This window comes from Scomber scombrus, chromosome 15 (assembly GCF_963691925.1).
Source record: "Scomber scombrus chromosome 15, fScoSco1.1, whole genome shotgun sequence".
NCBI classification, from domain to species: domain Eukaryota; kingdom Metazoa; phylum Chordata; class Actinopteri; order Scombriformes; family Scombridae; genus Scomber; species Scomber scombrus.
Genome location: NC_084984.1, coordinates 8,290,225 through 8,312,183, shown reverse-complemented (window position 1 = coordinate 8,312,183; position 21,959 = coordinate 8,290,225). Strand labels below are relative to the sequence as shown.

Sequence of the window (21,959 nt, the reverse complement as noted above, 5' to 3'; positions counted from 1 at the left end):
TTCCTGTTCGTTTCTTGATTATTTTGTAATACCAATGTGTGATTTGTAAGCTTTGTCTCATGAACTCTGCTCTGCAACAACCCCACTGGTTCTTTTTTTCTTTTCTTTTTTTCTGGGCAGTTGTTTACGAAAAACAATATGTAAGATATCGGAAAAAGTATTCTGAACCTTAATAAAGCACTTTTCATGCTGAGTTCGGGTGGAGGAAGAAAAAAATAAAAGGACTTCACTTTTCTCTGATTTTCACCAAAGCTATTAAAGTGTAATTGGTGGTAGCTTTAGATGGGTATGAGAAACAGAGCTGATATCCTGCAGAGCCTGTATGTGTGTGGTCCCTTACTGTATGTCTGTGTAAATATGCACACATGGTATAGATGCCCATTATAGTATCTGGTTAATATTGATGATGTAGTGTTCTTGATTTCACCTTTTCTGGGTAAACGTGAATGCCTTGCAAAAGATTCAATAAAAAAAATATTCTTTTTTTTTTCTTAAATGGTTGTGCACTTTAAATGCCTGCTTTGCCTTCATCTGTAATGTACATACATGCAGTATATACTGTAGGAGAGGTCAACATGAGATGTCTGATGTTGTGTTAGCTTTACTCACTCAGCCTGTGGAGATGAGAGTAGGCATTTGAAAACATTCAGTAATCCTTTTATATTCGTGAGCACACATGAGGTTTTTGATTAAGACTTTTTTTATTACAAAATGTTACAAAACTTGGTAAAAAAATGTCTGTTGAAGCACTGAGAAATAACTACAAGTAATCATAATTTAAATACATAAATACAGATGTCAGTGTCCATCCCAGAACAGTTTGGGACTTGTAGGACACAGCTGCACTGATGCAAAACAAACACAGGAACAAAGTGGCCAGCTTGACCTTTGACCCTGTGGGGGTTTGATTCAAATGCTATAGAGGTGATGTAATGAATGACACTGAACCTGCCACAGATACTGTTAAAGAAAATCAAGATTTTGACAGTGATTCAATGAGTAAAAGTAATGAACCTGTCGGGAATGGTTAAAATCACAGATGATTTGTGCGATGATTGCGTCACAGCATATCAGGGATTGAGGCTGTTTCTGCTTTCTGCCATCCCGCTCTTACAAACAGCAGCCACGTCGGTGCGTACAATCTTTTCTTGAAATTATGTCGGCCATGTTTTCGTGGTTAATTCTCCTGGCACGAACCTACAGGGGGCAAAAAAAGTGGAAAGAGTTAAAACAATCTGTTAATGAGTCAACTTTAAAAGGTGGCGATTGTAAAATGATCTGACTATGATCTGTAAAGGCCCAACATGTAATAATTGACCCTAATGTCATTAAAACCAAATGAGATAAAGTTCATAAAATAAAGCCTCCAACGTGGAGCTTCTCAAATGTGGGGTCAAGATTGCATGTGGGGATTCCTGATATGCACATTCTTTAGACAGATAAAATTATGCTTGATATATTTTTATGATGAAAAAATGGTGTGAGCAACAATTCAATCCAATATTAAATTTGGAGCTGCCACTTTACTAATTGAAGTATAGCAGGCCTATTGCATATATTGTATGTATTTCCCCTACAGTTGCCAACCTTTGTGATATAACTACTGACTAATGTGCATTAACATTGTAACCTAATTAGATAACAGCATGAATAAATGTGCTAAAAGCAAGATTAATCTGACGGATATCTTTGCTTTTTTTTAATACTGTAGATTCAACTTTAATTCATAATTGACCCTTAGATAAGCAGTCACTAATCATAAGAGACATGAAAGGTATGTGATCTGCAATATCAGTCAGCACTTCCTCAGGGAGTTAAAGGTTTGTTGACAGAGATTATTTAAAGAATCAACAGATAATTAATTACAAGACTTGTTATTCAAGTTTTGTTTTAAAGCACAGTTTCATGTTCATACCCGGTTGCACTATAACAATAAAGATCTTTGCATTGAGTGCAACAGAGATAGTCATGAGGTTGTCTTTGTGGCTTATGATTGAAACTGCACATTTTAATCAGTATATTTTCAGCTCAAATGTTAAGAGTGCAGAGAGATGGGAGTTTGAAGGACAAGATGGCTTTTGAATCAGGCTTATTTGAAGCCATGCTGGCATTATGACTTTGGGTGACAGTTTTGTCTGTTGGTTGGTCCACCACTTTGGTCCAGACTGAAATTCCTCAACAACTGAAATGACAGTTTGTACGGACGTCCATGTCCCCCACAGGATGAATCCTACTCACTTTGGTGACCTCTACTTCTAGCACCACCAGTGGGCTAAAGTGTCAGTTTGTCTATTACTTCAATTTACGACCAAATATCTGCAAAACTCACAACATTTACGTCAGCATCCTCTACTGTGGTTCTGCTTATAAGCAAATGTTAACATGCTAACACGCTAAACAAAGACATTGAACAATGCTAAATTTTATACCTGCTTCACGTCAGCAGCGTTGTCACGGTGGGCGTGTCAGCACACCGACATTTGCATTTATGCAATCTTTAATGTCTTAAATAGGTTCAAATTTAAGAGCTAATGTATCACCTCACTTGTAGTTTCATCTATCTTGATTATATAATTTGTAGGATTTATTGGCATCTAGTGGTGAGGTTGCAGATTACAACCAACTAAATACACCTAAATTCTACACACTGCCCCTTTAACTTATTATACTTTCATAGCCAAAATAGTTGTAATTATATTATGTGATATAATGTTTTATTATGTAATTGGATTTTCACTAATACTGGCTTTAATACCTTTGATTTGATTATATTATGGCCTATTGTTGAATTTGGGCTTTTTCTGAAGTATTTCAAAAATGATTTTCTGCTTTCCTGGGACATAAAGTTCCAGCAGTTTTCAACTAAATATTGGACTTTCCCCCTTCTAAGAGCCATATTTCCAACTATGACTATACTCAAAGGTCAGCCTGTGGTCACTCACATGTGCCGAGGCGCTCCTCCAGAAAGCCAATCTGCTCGCTAAGGGAGTCGATACGGTCTAGTTGCTGGAAAGAGTGAGACAGTAAGGTGGTTTTCTCCGACAAGCCCTCGTCCAGCGACAGCGGGAAGAAGCTGCTGAAAGGGGCCAACACCAACTGCAACTTCTACACAGAGAATCGAGGAGGAAAAAGTGGGAAAAAAAAGAAGACTATTACTCACCCTGTAAACACAGATGTACGTGATCTACAACATCATTCATTCAACTTTCTGCTTGTTTCACTTAACACCGGCGGGATTCTAATAAAATCCATAAAAATGTTCAAAAGCCACTATGTAATCTGGCATTTCAAAGTATCTTTGTTTTGAGGATTAAATAGCAACCAGGATTTTATATTATGCCAGCACACAAGGACCAGAGGGGTTCTTGGTGAGTGAAGCTGGGAGGTATCGGGGTAGGTGGCTTTTATATGTGTGAGTGTGTGTGTGCTTGTGTTTGAACATGTGCTCATGTGTTCTCAAGCACACGCAGTTCAATTACCTTCTCCAGGAGCTCCACTCTGTTCCTCAGGCTCTGGACTTCCTCCGTCACATTCTCAGCCAGGCTGAAACCTGTAGAAACCATACAAATGCAGAAATGCACATCAGAGGACGTCAGAGGAGTGGGTGACTACTAGGGAGGCGGGGTTGAGAGAAGGGTTAGGGCACAGATCAAAGGCAAGAATGATGTGTGTTTAATCCTCTTTCTAAGATCTTAAGTTTATATCTCAGAAGATTCATGGCCACTCCAAAGTCTCTGAAGTACAAACCAGGAAGAGGACCGCAGAGCTGCAGGGAGACTGGGGGAATTTAGGGCACACGAGGGGAATCGTGGATATGGGAACAGCCGAAAAGCTGATACACAAGCTGAAAGAGAGGTCACTAGAAATAGACAGACACTCATTCATCCCTCTTGTGAACATGCATCGGTTACAGAGAACGTGGGGAACTGTCTGCCTAAACCCGAGGGTAATCTCCCTGGTGCAGGCACGACCCAGATCGGGATGCAAAATTAGGAACCCCCTCTGCTCTCTTCTCTGGCTGCGCTTCGGCAGGCAGACTGAGAGCCTCAATCTCTCCCAGATGTGGTCCATTAGTGAGACAAGAGTGAGTTGAGAAACAGGGTGAGAAGGAGGGGGAGGAGGAGGAGGAGAGGGAGCTGGCGATGACCCCCAGCAGACAGGGTTGAGCTGGAATGAGAACACAAGTGTTGGCCAAGAGCAGAGCGAAAAGGGAGACGGTGGGGGGAAGAGGAAGATGGAGAGACAGAAATCTAGTCCAACTCTCCTCCACAGCAGCTTGACAGGGTCGGAGCGATAGTCTACTTTCTGGTCCAATCAGATCATTTAAACCTGTGTTTATATTTGTAATCTCCATCAACATCTCTGACGTGTGCATATGAACAGAGAATGGAATGCAGTCTCGAGCAACATCTCCGCTGCTGGCCTTGCATTTTTTGCTTCTGAGAGCTGCTCACAAATAACCCTCCTTCGCTTTCAACAAGTAATGAGATCCATCATATTTTTGGCTTTTCCTCTTTTTCCTTTTCTTCATGTATTCTTTTGTCTTTTGCTGATACAGCAAAACTCTCAGTGCTCTCATCAATCCATATCATGTAAAGTCATTCGGTGGAAGAGTTTCATTTCAGCTGAGGAGTTTAATTTTTGCATGAGTTTCATCTTTCTTCTCTACAGAAACACTGATAAATAGGTTTTGTGCAGAGCTCAAGAAATTTGGCAAATCTACTTGAGATGTCCCCTTTCTATAAACAGTATGGTGACTCACTAGAAACCCCCTAAGGTGGAAATCAGGAAAAGGTAAGTCTTCTTGAAGGTTTCATGTTGCAAACTATCCCCAGAGAGCAATAATGCTGACACAGAATGGGAATTAAAAGGAATATAGTGGGGTCAACTACCATATTTGTCGACACAGAGGGGGGTTTTTGTTATCGTGTCGCTGGGATACCGGAAAAACACACAAATGAAAATTGACTTTTTCATGGTTAAAGGCAACATTGCAACATTTTTCTGGGGACTAATGGAGTATGTGGGATAAAAATATGTCCGTATTAGCATGGGAGCTCTATCAGAGTCAGATGTTTGCTTTACTTATAGGAGTAAACTCAGTCATTATGAACATCCAAATGGTCCCAGTCTCATCGCACGGGCCCAGACCACAAGGCATCTGTCTGGAGTCGGCACCAGTCGCAGTGCATTATTACTCACGGTACGAGTTGAGAGTGGCATAGCGCGTACCAAAAGTAATAATGGACCGCGAAGCTGGCTATGTTCTTTTCTTCTGTACACCAGACACTTTGCTGCTGCAAGACACAAAATCATACTGTACGAACACACACTTCATATGGTGCTCATTTACCCGTATCAGTGTGACCACCCACTGTTGCCTGGCTGGTCTGGGTGGAAGAGGGAGGAGTTGCAGGAGGAGAAGCAGGACGAGGAGGAGGAGGAAGGCTTTGACAGGAACGGCCGTCTCTGGCGAGGCTGAAGCCGTCTCTGCACGCACATCGATAGCTGCCAGCTGTGTTCACGCACTCTTGGGCGCATGGCCACTGCTCGCTGCACTCGTCCACATCTGACATGAAAGACAGGGAAGTGGGTTTATATGTGTGTGTGTGTGTGTGTGTGTGTGTGTGTGTGTGTGTGTGTGTGTGTGTGTGTGTGTGTGTGTGTGTGTGTGTGTGTGTGTGGGTGGGTGGGTGTGTGTGTGTGTGTGTTTGTGTGTGTGTGTGTGTGTGTGTGAATATGCACACACAGGCTTGAATCTGTGTCTGTACAGGTAAATGTGTGTGTGTGTTTACCTGTTTGACACTGGTGTCCCTTCCAGCCAAACGGACAAGCACACTGGTTGGGTCTTAAGCAGGTACCTCCATTCTCACAGGCTTGATCACATACAGCTGTAAGAGACATTTAAAGGAATAGTTCAACATTTTTCAGTAAAAGACACTTACTTTTCTTAGGCAACAGGGGGAAACAGCTAGCTTGGCTATGTCTTGAAGTAGAAAAATCCACATTCCAGCACCTTTAAAGTTCACAAATGATCTACTTTGTTTAATCTGTACAAAAAACCCAAAGTGTAAAAACTACAAGTTGTGGTTTTATGGGAAGCCAAATGCTGGACTGTTTCTTGGCCAAGCATAGCAGGCAACCAGTAGAGACTTCAGGAAGCTACAGCCCTCAGCCAGGAAATAGTTTAGCACACAACCACTTGTAAAACCAAAACTTTTTTACACTTTGGTTTTTGTAAACATTGAACAAGCAAGTTATAATTATAAACTTTACTGGTGCTGATTCCCCCCAGCTTGCAGTCTATATTCTAAGCTAAGCCCACCGACTTCCAGCTGTATCTTAATATTTAATGGACAAACATGAGCAGTGTATTGATTTTTCTCCTCAAACTCTCTGCATGAAAAGCAAATAAGCGCATTTCTTAAAATGTCCAGCATTTATTTGGACATTTGTGAAGCTACAGATCATCACATGTCCTTCCACGTTACCTTGGTTGCAGTTTTGAGAGTGAAATCTCCGCCAGCCCGGGCAGCACTCTGGGTAGAAACGGGAAGGAGGCGTCACTCTGCTCACCTGCCGATATGCAACCGTGTACACAGTCCTGTAGAGACAAAACAAACACACACAGTTAGGGGTCTCTGGTTAGTCGCAATGCTGTCATTGCCATCGTGTGTGGCTGAGCCCGTTCAGTCTTTTCCGTGTTCTGTCAGACTGCAAGAATGTGACTTTGGTGTAATATTGAAACCGCCGACCACTGACTTCCAAGAGTGTCTCAGAGATGAGATAGGGAGAGTAAGGAGGGAGGGAGGGAGAGAGGGGGCAAGGGGCAGGAGAAGTCAGATCTACATCCTGAGATTTTGCTGCTGTCGGCTGAGAGTCTGGTATGTTTGGTTTACAAGGATAAGATACAAGATTATAAACTGAAGCAAATGTTGATTCAGGGGAGTAAAAGTGACGTTTTTTTGAAAACAAAACAGTCAAATAATTTCCGAATCAGCTTAAGAATTAGAGGCCTGTAACTGTCTGAGACCTGCCCACATAATTAGTACACTTCACAGGATAAGAAATCCAAAAGTGAAAGTGAATTTTTGGTGGTGAGGGAAGAGTTAAAAAAGAAAAAAAAACACGATTGAAATGGAGGGAATGTAAGGGGGGACTAGAAAGCATTCGAGCTGGAGAGAGATACACAGTGCGTAAGTATGGAGGGAGACGTAGTCCAAAATAAACACGGCTGTGGTCTCTATGGGCAGGAACTTCATTTCCCGTAGTTATACAAAGTACTCGATATTTAGATTCCACCCGAATATGTGCCACTGTGACCCAATTCTGTGCAAATTCCGTATTTGACTACGTGTGTGGGAGAAAATCTCAATCTATTTACAACTGCACTCATAACCCTTTCCCTTCCTAAACATGTCAAGCATTGTTTACCTCCCTAATGAAATAAACATCTTGTGACAGCCATTGAAACACTGTTTTGACACAACTATGACCTGAGTCCTCATGTCAGTGCTGAACACATGGCGCCAGCCAAAAAAAGCTAAAAATGTCTCATTCTGTTGTTATTTGCCGAGGAGTGTGTTGCTGGTGGTCGGAGAGTGTGTCTTACTTGTATGTGCTGCAGAGTCGATGCCCCTGACACACAGTGATGTAGGGCTTGTGCACCGGCTGGACATATGACTCCGTTGCCATTACAACGTTGTGACGGAGGTCTCGGCCACACACCCTCCTCCTGCAAAAAAGAGAGATCGAATATTAACGCTGACCTGAAACACAGACGTTCTTTCGGCTTTAAATAGCTTCCGGAAGATGAGCTGGTTTTTAGATGAGAGGCTTCACAGCTTGTAAGTTATTTCCAGACCAGAGTTGAAACAGTTTGAGATATTTAGGCCCTAAGTGGCTCCCATTAGGTTCAGAAAGCTTGAAAAAGTCCAGATTTGAGCTTTGGTGTCACTAAAAGTTGGCGTGAGGCCTAATTGTTCCTGACCGACCCGTGTAATCACTCCTGAATGTGTCAGAGTTAAAAGTTGATCTGTGACCTCTTCAGCTCCACTTGACCTTTTGGTTTATTTTGGTCTTTGTACAAATCAACTGAAAATGACAAGATGAGGCTGCAGACTCCCCCAAGCCGGTGTGCGCCTAATCGTCTAGGACAGAAGGGTAGAGCTTTGGTCCTGAGAGAGTGCAGCCTGAAATGTTTAAATGTCATTTGACCAATTTGTATACATTCGCAATAGGGTGATAATTTTAAGTTGAGCGAAAGATTGTCACAAAAACAAACAGCTCTGAGTGACAGCTGAAGTGGAGATCTGTAGCCGAAGTCACTACACAGCTATCCTAGGACCACACTGATCAAATGACAGGCCATAATAAACACAGGAAGAACATTAAGAGAGCTGTTACCCGTGGTGAGCGAAGAACTGGGGAGTGCCCATCACATGAAGGATGAAGAGGGAGGAGGAAAGGAGGAGCGTTTGGTACATTGTCTTCCTCTTTCCCACGTTCCTTCGCTCAGTCTCTCACACTCTTCTCTTCTCTGTACCAGTCGGAGGGAAGAGGAGAGGGGGGTGAAAGGGGGAGGGCGTCGTGGATCGTAGCCAAAGTCTGCTCACACCGAATATGAACCTTTCCCTCCAGGAGGATGACTCCAGCTACCTGTTGCAGAGAGAGAGAGAAAGACGTGAAATGATTATTGAGAAATTCAGCTCCTTTTTTAAAATTTTAATTTACTGCACAGCAATATTGAGACAAATGAGGTGAAAAAGGGGATAAAATTCAGAAGTTTCAACAGAAACATGAATGGCATACAGTTCATTCCTGTGCAGCCACAGGTCAAATCTCATTTCCTTTGGCGTGCTCTAGTAGCCTTCTGGTTAAAACACATACCACATAACCGCAACGTCTACAGTTCGATTCCAGCAGTATACCTCTCATCTGTCGCTATTTAACATAGGCATAAAATGACCAGAAAATACACTTAAAAAATGATTTCCTTTGAAGAAACAGACCACTAGAAGGATGGACTCTGCTCTCCGGTTCTGTCAGTGTCAGATGTGTCATGTCCAGACCACAGCATGCACCTCTTTTGAAAAGCATTAGCGCGCATTAAGTAACCGCCATCCAGTCTTTATACAAGCCCTGTCATTTACTGTTAGCGGCTGACGAGGGCAGGTAAGGTAAGATGGTGAGAATCAGCAGACTTGGTTGGACCCTAAAATAAAAAGAGCCGGAAGTCCTCATGACACTGAGAAATGAAAAACTGGCTGAGGCGGCAAAGCAGTCACATTTGTGTGCCAGGAATGAATCTGAGCCGAACAATATGGGTCTATAAAAAGGAGAGATATTGTTCAGTCGTGGGTCTAGAGGTCAAAAACAAGCATGGGGAGAGACAAACTATATAATATCTTTAATTATAATGTCAGAAACCAGTTGAATTACAGGATAGTTGTTATTTTGGGGGATTTTAAAAATAACATTTCCTGCTTATTATTAGTATTTTCTAGCATTCCTACTTCTTATTTTTATTACAGATCAAGTATGTTTCCCCAGTGAGTGATTTTAAAGGCCATAAAACAGAGTGCAGTGGGGTGTAGATGTAGTATTTTAAGGTACTCTATATGTCTTCTTGCCTAAAACGTTTTTACGACCAGCAGTAAAGACATGACCTACGTATTGTTTGTGCTTTAAACTGAGGGGTTAGTTTGGATTTGTGCCCTAATCTCAGGAGTAAACCTTGACCACTCATGTGAAGTTAATGTCCACTACAACACAGAAAGCCTTTTTAAGAGGAGTCGGACCCCAATGGTAGCATAAAGATAATTTGTTGCTGGGCAGATGACCACAGCGGGCCACACAGGGGATGAATCCTTGGGCACAAAAGTGAAGCCGAACTGCGGAACAGGACTTCTTTAGTGTTTCTCAGGTTGAACATCCGACCTCATCTTCACCACACACCCACAAAGAACCCACAAAGGCAAAACCACATATGAATTACAAGCTCTTAAGTATATACAGTTCTTGCGGACAAAGAAGGCTGAACTCTCCCTGACCTGCACCTGCATGGACTCATAGACTATAACACAAAAGACAAAGAATTCTCCCTTCACAGAAAAGTTCACTTATCCCCTCGCACCATATTAGATTATTACATACTGTACAGGATTAAAAGAAGCTCTGAGCCATACTTCTGCAGGGAAGAAATTAAGATGATGCTGCAGTTATTGGACCAAAGTCAGCCTGGACCTTGTCGTGGTCCGATACTAGCCTACAGGCATGATTTTTAATAGACCAGATACTTAAACCCTTAAGGAAATCTCAAACGGTGCATTAAAGCCAGCCGGGGTGTGATCACAGGTTATTGTACCGTAGCCTTTAGGGGAGTCCTCAGCTATCCTGGAGGTGATGCTAAGCCTCGGTTGACAGCTTGGATGTCTCTCTGATCCCCTACTGGCTCGACGCCCAGAGACAGGACACGCACATCTAAAGCCTGTGTTCATTCACAAAATCCCTGCAGCGAATGTGACTCTCAGCACAGCACTGGGGTTTTTTGGTGGGGCTTTGAAGGCAACATGTGTGTGTGCCCTTGTGTGCACATGTGTGACAATCATGCATCATCATACTGGCAATGAAAAAGGAGCTGCAGGGGAAAATACTTATCCAAAAAGTTTATATAAGTTGGGCGTGGCATTGCCGTTATCCTAAAAATAAATGCTTGATATGACAAGATAATGGCTTGTCATTATGATGGTATGGAGGGCTATTAAACATATTAAAGACGCAGTCTTGCTTTGGTGTGCATTAAGTAAATTACAAACAGTCTGACATAAGGGATATACTAATATAGTGATATACAGCTTTATAATGGAAACAATACTTGAAGTTTCAAAATATTTTAAAATACATTTTCATATAAAAGCATGTTTATTGTCCTAGTAAATACCTATGGTTGCAGGGCTCAGTGTAGGGCTGCAAGTAATGTTTGTTTTCCTGAGAAAAATAACAGTCACATTAATCAATCATTAAAATAATTATTAGTTGCAGCCCTACACTGAGCCCAGGGAGCACTTACAGTTAGTTGTTTGGTCTATAAAACGTCAGAAAAAAGCTTTAAAAGTGAGCTCTGGCTCAGTGCTTGTGTTTGTATGTGTATCTGCACGTGTTTTGTGTGCAGTGGTGGGACATAATGTAGTTTTACTCAATAACTGTGCTATTAATTCTCCGAGTGCTACTTCATACATCTGCTCCACTATACAATATAACAGCTTTAGTGACAAGTTATTGGGAATGTAAAAATATATTAAGTTAGCCCTACCTGCAACATTAGTGATACTTACACATCGATGCATCAGTACTTACAATCCAGTAATACATATTATATAATTCTGAAATGAGTACTTTTACTGAAGTACATTTTTGGATGCAAGAGTCTTACTTGTAACAGAGTATTCCTGCAGTCTGGTACTGTTACTTTACTTAAGTAAAAGGTCCAACTTTTTTCTTCCACTACTGTTTGTATGTCATTTCTAAAGTGTAACAAGCCCTGACCTGCTGACATATGAAAGGCAATTTAAGCAGACATATCTTACATTCGCCATGAGATGGCGCAGTTTCACAGTACAATGCATATCTGGAGATCTAAGTGCTTTAAGAGCAACATCCTTCAAACAGAGCACACTCTCTGTAACGCAAGTAGTACCTAATTAACGCGCTCATGAAAAGACTGACTCAACATTTAAAGAGATTATAAAAAAGATTTATAAAAATAAATCATCTTCCTAAACTGACTGAACATCAAGCAGGATGCAGGACGCGCACGAACCAGCGAATACAAGCCAGTGAGTTACCCAGGGCGCATGCATGCATGAATACAAATATAATCACAAACCGTGCAATGAACACTTTTCCTAAGATTAATTCCCCCAAAAGACACGTACGGTCCTACACTGCAGGAAGTGGAGAAAAAACGCCCGCGGCTTGATCAAAGTTAGTCCCGTTATAATCCGCTGCTGAGTGAAACGTCCAGGGATAAAACTCCGCTGCTAGTCAGGTTTCTCCTGCAGCTCAGACTGTCAGGGAACATGGGGGGTGATGATGGGACCTCCTCCCTCTCCTCCAGCTGGGTGTCCCGCAGCCTTCACACCATACTGCCCGCACTGGGGGGGACCCTGCAGTGACGTCAGGGTGTACACTACAGACTTTTCTCTTTTTTTCTTTCTTTCTTTTTTTTTTGCATTCATAACCTACTAAAACATTTCCTAAAGTTGGGTTTGTCAGCTGACTGGTGAATGCAGAGAGCCCTCAAGAGGTTTTATGGAGGCAGCTGGTAGAAATAATTCACTGGCAAAGTAAACTTGGCAGATTGAGGCCAATTTTTCTTGTCTAAACCAACCCAAAATGATTCCCCATAGCCTCTTTTGATAAAAAATACATGAATGAACTGATCAAAAATACAATATTAATAAGTAATATTAAACTTTTGACATTAACAAATACACCCTGTAACCTATGCGCAAAAAAGAAACAATGTCTGTCAAATTTTAATTAGAAATGAAAGCCATTAATTGTGTTTTTTCCTCATATTCCTCATATATTTTCTGTCATCATTAGTGAGCGGACCACTTCTTCTGAAGCTATACTGGCTTAAATCCATTAATAAAGATGCTATTGAGCCAAAAAGTCGAGGTTAGGCCTTTATGTATGTCTTGCTTTTATACTACATGATTATAGGTTAAGAACCCTATATATTGTTATATTTATACACACTTTTAGAGGCATGGAAATCACCCATGACATAATTTTGGCATGTTTTTAAGAATACAAAATCCCCAAAAGACAACCAGACAACCAAATGAAAGGCATTGCAATACATTTTACTGTTCTACGTGTTACAGTCTATCACATAATGTGAAATCCATGAGTCTAAAGAGACTGTACTGCACATAAAACCGCCTCTGTGTCATCCAGGGAGTATTTATTACTGCATTATGTATACATACAGTAACAGTCTGACCAGTGGGTGTAAATAGTTTGTTGTCCAGCTGATCAACTTTGCTTAGCAGTTGTAGGCTGGTTTGTCTGTCAACATATTTTGTCAATACGGTTTGAAAAAAATAAAAAGAGTTCCAATTTGAAATAACATATTGATAATAATCATAATAATAAAACACTACATCTGTACAGGTGCTACTTGCATGAACATGCTTGAAAAGGTGTAAAAGTCTTACCCATGCAGCATCGGGTCATCAGGTGCATGTGCGCGCGCTGGCTGAGCGGCGGCCATGGGCACGAGCCGCCGGACCGGTGGATCAGAGGACTTTTCCATTCTGCCAGTTTCTTTTAAAGCTGTGGTTCTTGTGGTTTCAAATAAAAAACCTCGCCGTTCATTCGCAGTGTGCTCCCAGTGAGTGGACTGGCGACAAATGAAATGTCTTTGGGCGTTATTCAGTTGCTTTTTATGCAGAGCTTCCTGTGGAACGCAGGAATTGGATGGACAATCCCAAACCGGAATTCCTGTGAGTGTTTGGCGCTGATAAAACCCCTCTCCTGCACAAACACTCTCCATCCTGCCCAAACCGCTTCGCGAATCTGATTTTGAAGCATTTTTCTGTCCCCCATTGTGGCGCAGACATCTTGCAGAGGGCAAAAGATAATTCAGCCTTTCTCACCTTATGGCCATCTGCTGCCTTTGCAGTCCAGAGGAAAACACAGGAACCATCAGTGCTGGGAGGTTATTTGCATTTACTGAACCTTACACCTACCTCAATATAGAAATACTCACTGGTATTTCATTCCTTTAGCTGCTGGCACAATGGGTGTTCATATAGGCTGATGTTTACAGTGGTTAAGGTCACTGTGAGATCAAATCTGTTAAATTGCAGCTTGTTACAGCCAAACTGTTGCACGATAAGGAAATTATTTTTCCTCCTGCTGCTTCTATTGTAGCTCAGAGGGAAGACTAGTAAAGAACAGGAATCCAAAGTCCCAACATTGTTCACAGAAACACCAATCCAACATAATTTCTCTTCAGTAATGTCTTTTTCTACAGTAAATTAACAGTTTGGTGATTTCTTGGCCCATTTTCAAGCTTTAAATGGCTGTGTGGTTTCTGATAATATGCTTCGTCAACACTTAATGTAGTTGAAACAATCAAATTTTAAGTTAAATCAAAATTAATTTGTAATTAACTCCCCTTGCTGATTGTTCTGTACCTCTAAGGACTTATAGGAGAATAGGTTCTGTTTTTTTAAAAGTCTGTCTTAAAAAAAAATCTCTCACGTCCATATTTTGATTGTTATTGATCACTGTAATCTGGCATCTGTTATTTAAACATACCTACAGGTCGTTTTCCGCAACTAAATTGATGACCTTATAGTGTCATTTTTCTTAGGAGTACAGGCTCATACAGGCCCTGAAGTTGGAGCTATTACATGGAATAAGTTGGAAACTGAAATAAAACTGTGTAATGCCTTCAGGGTTTGCACTGGGGTTCAGGGGTTCAGGGTTTAAAAAATGATCATCATTAAATCATCATTAAGTACAAAGAAATTATATGAAAAAGAAATGAAAAATGTAAATCCTGTGTTATGATCACTGTATTTTCTCCTTCATACCCTGTGTGTAAATCGGCATTGGCATTTTTTTGTTTCACTCCAATTTGTTGTTAGTCTTTATATGAGAGAGACTGTTTATTTATGCCTTGAATTTTTTCTTCTATGTATGTTAAACATAACTTTATATATGTGTGTAACTGGTGTAAATATGATTTGTGTTGTATATGTTTTTGTATGGAGCTAAAGAAATGCAATGAAAATACATTTTTTCCCAAACAGGATTTCAATGTCAGAGAATGGGGCACATCATCTACCATGCTTGCTGTGTGCTAAAATGTATTTTTAAATTCAGTCTGACTTTGTCTAATCAGGTGTGTATCTTCTAACGTCTTGTAATTGCTAAATCACGTCTTTGAGTTTCCATTGTTTCCTTGCTGAGCTGCAGTGGAGGGATAGTATCACGATGAGGACTTTGGAAAGGATTTCTTCATTACAATGACGGATTATTCTTCTAACAGACAAATAGGCATTTAAATATTGTTTTATGTCAGCTTTTAAAAATAAAGTAAATCTATCCTTTTGCTGATTTGGAAAATTTCAGCAGCCACTTTTGTCTTGTGGGAGTTTGTTTGGATCGGGGTCATGCCTGGGTTCAGATGGGGTATCCAATAAGAGCCCCAAAACCTTTGGCTGGTGGTAGCTGACATCATGTGCACAGACTGCTCCTCCTCTGCCTTGAAGCTGAGCTTGACTGAGATTAATCTGACAGCCAGCACTCATTTGTCATTTTAAGTATGTGTATAAGCAGACCTCATACACTCACAAAGTTAAATGAGCATGCAGACGTGCACCCACAAACACAAAACAACGTTTTTATGTTTGTGTGTGTGAGTGGCACTCAAACTGAACAGAGCATGGACAGTATTAAGTGTTTGGTCTTTTTTAGTGTTCATTTAGTGGCCTAAACAAACTAAATCTACAATATGACCCTCCCTGCATACAAAGAACTATTTTCTCTGCGATAACAAAGAGCCTACGTGCTGAGGCACCATGGGAACACTTCACTTTGGGGTCGCAGGTGACCACTCACCAACACACACCTTCAAGGCTGATCGCTCAGAGGGGGCGCATTAGAATATAGGATACAAATGTGCATGGGCTTGTTTGTGAATTTGTGTGTGTGTGTGTGTGTGTGTGTGTGTGTGTGTGTGTGTGTGTGTGTGTGTGTGTGTGTGTGTGTGTGTGTGTGTGTGTGTGTGTGTGTGTGAGAGAGCAAGAAACCAAAGTGGGAGGGTATCTTCTTTTTAAGGAACTATTTTCATTCTTTGAAATCAGGACTTGGCCCGACAAAGGCACATTTTTTGCAGTCAGTGTTCCAGATTTGTCCCAGAGAAGATGTGGGAGGGGGGGGAGAAAAAAAATTGAAGCGTAGCAGCACTTCCTCTTTAAGAGGAAACAGGAAAAGGCTGGGGGAGCAAGATTCAGGAGCCTGCTCCTTTGGAACAATAAAAATCTCACTTTGACAGGAAACGGATCTGCGTCAAAGAGGGCCTGACAGATTTTGCTAAAGGGCAGTAGCAGTGACCCTGGACGGGGCATGAACAAGAGGGCAGCTGTGCCCAACACTTACTCTAAAAAAAAACAAATCTTTAATACATGCTGAACATTTAATACACAACTTTATAAGATGCATGGGCATAGTTTTGCACCTGTATGAATGCACAGGAGAGAAATAGCATCCAAACCTTTACAATAAATGCAGCCAAGTTTTATGACAAGAGGAATAATAGCTGTAGAAATAATGGACATTTTTGATTAGTGAGAGGAAGAGGACATAATACAGATTAAATATTATTGTTCCGCATAAATATACTTACACACAAGCCTTCCACTTTATATTGTTTTTTGTTGTTTGTGTGTTTACAAGTGTGTGTATATATCGTCAGAGCACTTTTTTTGATTGTTTCAGTCCAGTTAGTGTGTTTTGGGCAAATTTTTTGTGAGCTCGTGTGTGCACTGACGTGTTTGGGTGTGGATGCTTGGATTGGTCAATTGAGCTCACAGGAGAAACCGTCCCTTGTATTTCCAGTTTTACTCCCAAAAAACAACATGGAGTGTTTTAATAACGTGTTGGTTCACCACAAGCCTCCAAAACACCTTTAGTGCTCCTTGCTGCAGATACTACAAGTATCTGAGGGGATGAACTCCATTCTTCCAAAAGATATGTCCTCATTTGGTGGTTTGATGATGGTAGAGAGCATTGTGTAATACAACAGCCCAAAATCTTTAATAGGTGTGAGATCTGGTGACTGTGAAGGCCACAGCATATAATGCATATCACTGTCATTAGAGCACAATTAGTCGATCAATTGCCAACTATTACATTATTCACCAACTATTTTGATAATTGATTAGTTGTTTTAAGTCATTTTAAGAAGAAAATGTTCATATTCTCTGATTCTAACATCTTAAATGTGAATATTTTAGTCCTCTGTGACAGTAAACTGAATATCTACCAAACAACTAATCAGTTCACTATGAAAGTAATCAACATATCAATCAATAATGACAAGAATTTTTTATTGCAACCCTAACTGTCATACAGATTAAATCATTCAGTGACCCTATATGTTGCCTATGACCTCCTAGAAGAGAGAATTAAATTATAAATGTTGTTGTCATTTCCCTTTGTCCCCTTTAAAATGTAAGTTTAAGTGTTGCTTGTTGTGTGTTTTACAGTCAAGAATTCAGTCGTCACCACTAATGGAGGAATGTAAGTCAGCAGAATGAGCAATGTTTCTCATAACTGCAGCTTTTAGAGATTTGATACTTTAATATAGTTAGTTATGACGTGCATTTCTTTCTTGAGAAGTGAAGCCAGGCTTGATGTCATGTGATTGTGTTTGTGGTTCACCGTAAAATAGACAGAGATTGGTATGAAGATATGGCGACTCTGTAGTTGTGCAGCCACATTCCTACATTTCCCCTACATTTCCTAAATTTTTAAAATCCAAATTAACCTGAACTGTCAGTGTGAAAGTTTTTTTCCACATTAAATGCTGATTTGCCAAACTATCAATGTTGGATTTGAACAACTTTGCTGATTCACATGTGACCCAGAACAACACTGGAGATGTCACATGTGACTCTGCTGCTCTGTAGGATTTCCATGCCTAGCAGCCAAACAGGACATCCTGTCATCCAAGGTCTACCACCACTACCATCGCTCCTCCGTGTTATATAAAGCTGAACATTCACCCAAAAAACTCTCCTGGAAATAAAAACTCTACTGATGGTCCCAGCATGCCTCTACTCCTTTTCAATAGCACTGGTAGTTTCAAAATACATAATTTAAAACTGATGCCAACTCAAAAAATATCTTTAACTAATTTTGTGTATTGTGTGCACATTTGGTTTGCGAGTGCATGTTCTAATGTCCCTTTTGACGGCTTCTCCCTCATACAGTATTACCGTCCTGCTGCTGCCAGCTCTCCTTGTCAGTCATCAACAATGTGGAGAGATGAGGGAGTTTATACACATTCCTCCAAACTCTGAGCCTTAGAAACACATGTGACTCTGATTGGCTTATTTACCATAGTAATCAAATTCTCCCACTCTGAGACTAATTTTTTGAACAGTGGCCACGTGGACTGTGGTCCAGTGTCTCCAAAGGTTTGTTCTATCAGGCAGCAAGAGTGTGAAAAGTGAACCACACTGTCACTTTAATCCTCAAATATTTCCCTCTTCCAGTAAGATTTAATGATCTGTTCCTTCACAAATGTTTAGATGCTGAGGTGTCACGGTGCTGTTACGTGACGAGAAATATAATATTTCTTGGCTATGAAGTTCAACGTAATTTTGCCAACTTTTATGAAGGCTTGTCAGCAGCAATGTTTGGCACTCTACTGTTTTGTATGTTGTTTCCACCAGGGGTATCCTTAATTTCCTCTGTGGATCATTATATGTTTTTTGAAGAAATTGACTAAACAAGAAAGTGATACTGGCATGGGAACATTAATCATGACGAAAACGGTTAAAAGGACATGAAACAAATGTATGTTTCATAAACTCTGTTAATATCATGAACTTTGTTCTATTTGTGGCGACATCAGGGAATCACCAAATCTGCGGGAATCATGTAGACATAGCAAGGTGTGACATCACCCTTTAGTTTGCATTAGAGCTGGTTTAAAGCCCAGAGTTGCTGCTTATGGTTTTTTCTGTTTGGAGCCAGCCAGGACCTTTCAATGTTGCTTTTCACACTCTGCAAACACACCTTGCTATCTTAGACCAAAATGAACGCAGGATACTGAGAACAGCGGTGTGTACTTGGACTAATGTTATCTACTTTAACTAAAGGGCAGGTATCATATTCAAATAACTCAAAATGTACAGACATATTGTGACAACAGTCCGACTCAGTGCAAGTCCCGAAGCAAAGAAAACCAGCAGGTGAGCTAACTGTTAATAATCGCTCAAGCTATTATAAGTCTTCAAATCTTAATAATGGAGTGATCATTTCAAAAATGACTACCAATACAGACTACCAATACACTTATCAGAGGGCCTGAATTTAGAAATTGAGACCATAATGACTGACTATTTCCAGAACGAAAATTGATGCTTTTTGAATTGGAGTCAATTGGAGCCAGCATCTAGTGGCCGCCAGTGGTACTGCACTTTACAGTACTTCTTCATTGGCTTCAGCCTCAAGGCGTGGTAGTTAGTGCCTCTCTGGGGAGCATCTAGATCATGTTAATTTATGAGAAGTCGTACATAATTACAAATTTGTGAGCACATGTTTTACCCTATAGAATTGAAAGAATTCCTGTTTGACTTTTCAATACTTTAATTTTGACAAGAAATTAACTTGCTTGGGGCATCTTATCACATTTTGAATGTATCAGTTCTTCCAGCTTTAGCTCCAATCCTGTTTTCATCTAATCTTCTCTCTCTGTATAGAAAAGGAGGGAAATTATGAAACCAAATGATTCTTACTCAGCACAATGATGCTTCTCAGCTCTTAAACAAACTCTCCACTACTCATAGATCTCCATTCAACCCTTTTAACAACTGATTCATCCCCTCGTCCTCCACCCTTGCTTCATCACCCAGCAGTGTGTTCTTTGTAAATTTGTCTTTATTATTGAAACTCTGCTTTAAACAAATGGCGCATCAGAAGTGATTCTCTGTCTACAGCAACAGAAGAAGCCTGTCCAGTCAATTTTATAGATTCTTGATACAGGCCAGTCTGGACCAGCTCTGATGACAACCCACAACTGTGTAGTCCACTCTGCTGAGTGGAGTGACACTACATCAAAAGGGACTGAGTGACATCAGGGTGGAGTAGAGAGCAGAAAGGTTTCTGTTCAGCCAGGCGCCCATCTGTTGCTGAGCTTTCCTCTGGGAGAGTACTGGTCCATTAAGACCAAGACCACCCAACACATCAACAGTCTAACCAACTTCTGTTAAATCTGCTTTCTCCTTTATTTTATTTTCCCAAGCAGCAAACAAAATGAGTAAAATATCAGTAGAGTACCAATTATTTTCATTCATTGAGTAATAGTTTAGTCTATCAAACTGTGAACATGCCAATTATTGTTTCCAAATGTCCTCAAATACCTTGATATAAGATATAAAACTGTTGAAAAACAGCACATGTTCACATTCATGAAGCTTGTTTGACATTTTTCTTGATAAATTACTCATAGACCCCAGCCATACATGTTTTAAGACAAATGCCTTGCTTTGAACAATCTTTTTTTTGGATATATGAATAAAGAATCATCAATATGCAAATATTTGTAGTTTTAAACATTTAACTGCTGGATACAAGATGTCCCCTACTTCACTTAGAGGTACACTACCGGTCAAAAGTTTTAGAACACCCCAATTTTTGCAGTTTTTTTATTGAAATTCAAGCAGTTCAAGTCCAATGAATAACTTGAAATGGTACAAAGGTAAGTGGTGAACTGCCAGAGGTTAAAAAAATAAGGTAAGGTAACCCAAAACTGAAATTTTTTTTTATTAAATAGTTGTTTCTCAAAATTATCAACGAATATTTTTTCTGTCAGTCGATTAACTGCACTAATGTGAAGGATGATGTGCAACTTCTGCTTATAAATTAATTACATTTCACTACAGCTATCTCACTAGGCCTTTATGACATGACACAAACTTGCATATGTCAAACTTAAGTACCCTCTTATGTTCAACGTGCATATTTAAATAGATATCTGGAGATCTCTTGAATGTCTGCAGGAAATGATTAATAGCACTTCACTTGAATTGACAACCTCCCCATATGTCAAGCTTTGTTTTAACTTTCCTTGGGGGCTTTGCAACCTTATTCCATGTATTCCCATCCCCCAAATCTATAATTAGTGTTTATATTAACCGGATAAATATGGTAAAAACATTTAAAAAACCTTTATAACCAAATTGTTAAAAGCTAGAGAGGAATGCGTTTGCATTTGTGAGTATTTTCAAGTTTAATTTAGAAAATAATGTGTTCTCCTTTGTTCATCTTTGACACTTTGCCTTTAGCAGACAGTCGTTCTTTCTCAGTTTCCTCTCAGATGCTCATAATAGTCTGACAGTAAAGAGAGATCTTTACCGAGACATCCAGGAGTGTAAGTTAAGAATGAACGGCTGTCAGACGAGCAGCATGACTCCTTACAGTGACGAGAGGTTTATGAGAATCCAGCTCTGTTTGCCTATGAGACCCCACCATGCTCTTTCTGTCAGGTAATAACTTGATTCTCATTGATGTGGTGAATCAATTTTTTTGTTTTCGCCTGAGCTTAGATCAGAACAGCTTGTGTATAGAGAGCAGTCTTGCAGTGCAGTTCTATAATGAAGTACAGTACTGTTTGAATTGTTGTATTAAGGGAGGCATCAGTGAGACCACAGAGTGGGAATACCAGCTCAATGCCGTTATTTTCTCCTAAAGTCTTAATGATGGGTTCATTAAAAAGGTATCTAGCTCACTAACTAAGCACAGATGGCCAAGAAACAGTTATGGTACATCAGACAGACTCTGGAGGAGATTTATGTCAAACCACAGCTGAACCCCAGGAACCCCGTGCAACAGTCTCAACGTTACAGCTATTTGATCTCCTGTCTGTCTTCGTTTCAACATGAGATCCAAAGCTTCACAATCCCTGACGTTCATTTAGTATAAATGCGATTATTCGATGTAGCTATGCAGAGCAAATCAAAGAAAATCAAAACTGACAGTTTGTTCGGCATTTCTATAAATGTGCCTCTTGAACTGAGGGGTAACACACAAGGGGCATCAGATACTGTATCTCCAGACTGGAAACACTTAAAAATGTACCCACAGTTTTTGTTTCTCCCCAAACAGTGTCAGTCATTCTAATGAGAGAGCATGACAATAGAAATTGT

The 21,959-nt window shown here is 40.3% G+C and overlaps 2 protein-coding genes across 2 annotated transcripts in view; one reads left to right on the top strand and one right to left on the bottom strand.

Moving 5' to 3' along the window:
* gfm2 (GTP dependent ribosome recycling factor mitochondrial 2) overlaps positions 1-21,959 on the top strand; it is a 271,535-nt gene that overhangs the window by 187,600 nt on the left and 61,976 nt on the right. The gene's annotated exons all lie outside the window — the stretch shown is intronic.
* egfl7 (EGF-like-domain, multiple 7) lies at positions 90-13,406 on the bottom strand. The gene is made up of 9 exons (XM_062434119.1): positions 13,227-13,406; positions 8,407-8,658; positions 7,613-7,735; positions 6,492-6,604; positions 5,796-5,891; positions 5,354-5,569; positions 3,480-3,550; positions 2,943-3,105; positions 90-1,197 (listed from the first exon to the last, which is right to left on the bottom strand). The coding sequence occupies exons 2-9, from the start codon at positions 8,484-8,486 to the stop codon at positions 1,178-1,180; spliced, it is 882 nt and encodes a 293-aa protein (XP_062290103.1). The 5' UTR covers positions 8,487-8,658; positions 13,227-13,406; the 3' UTR covers positions 90-1,177.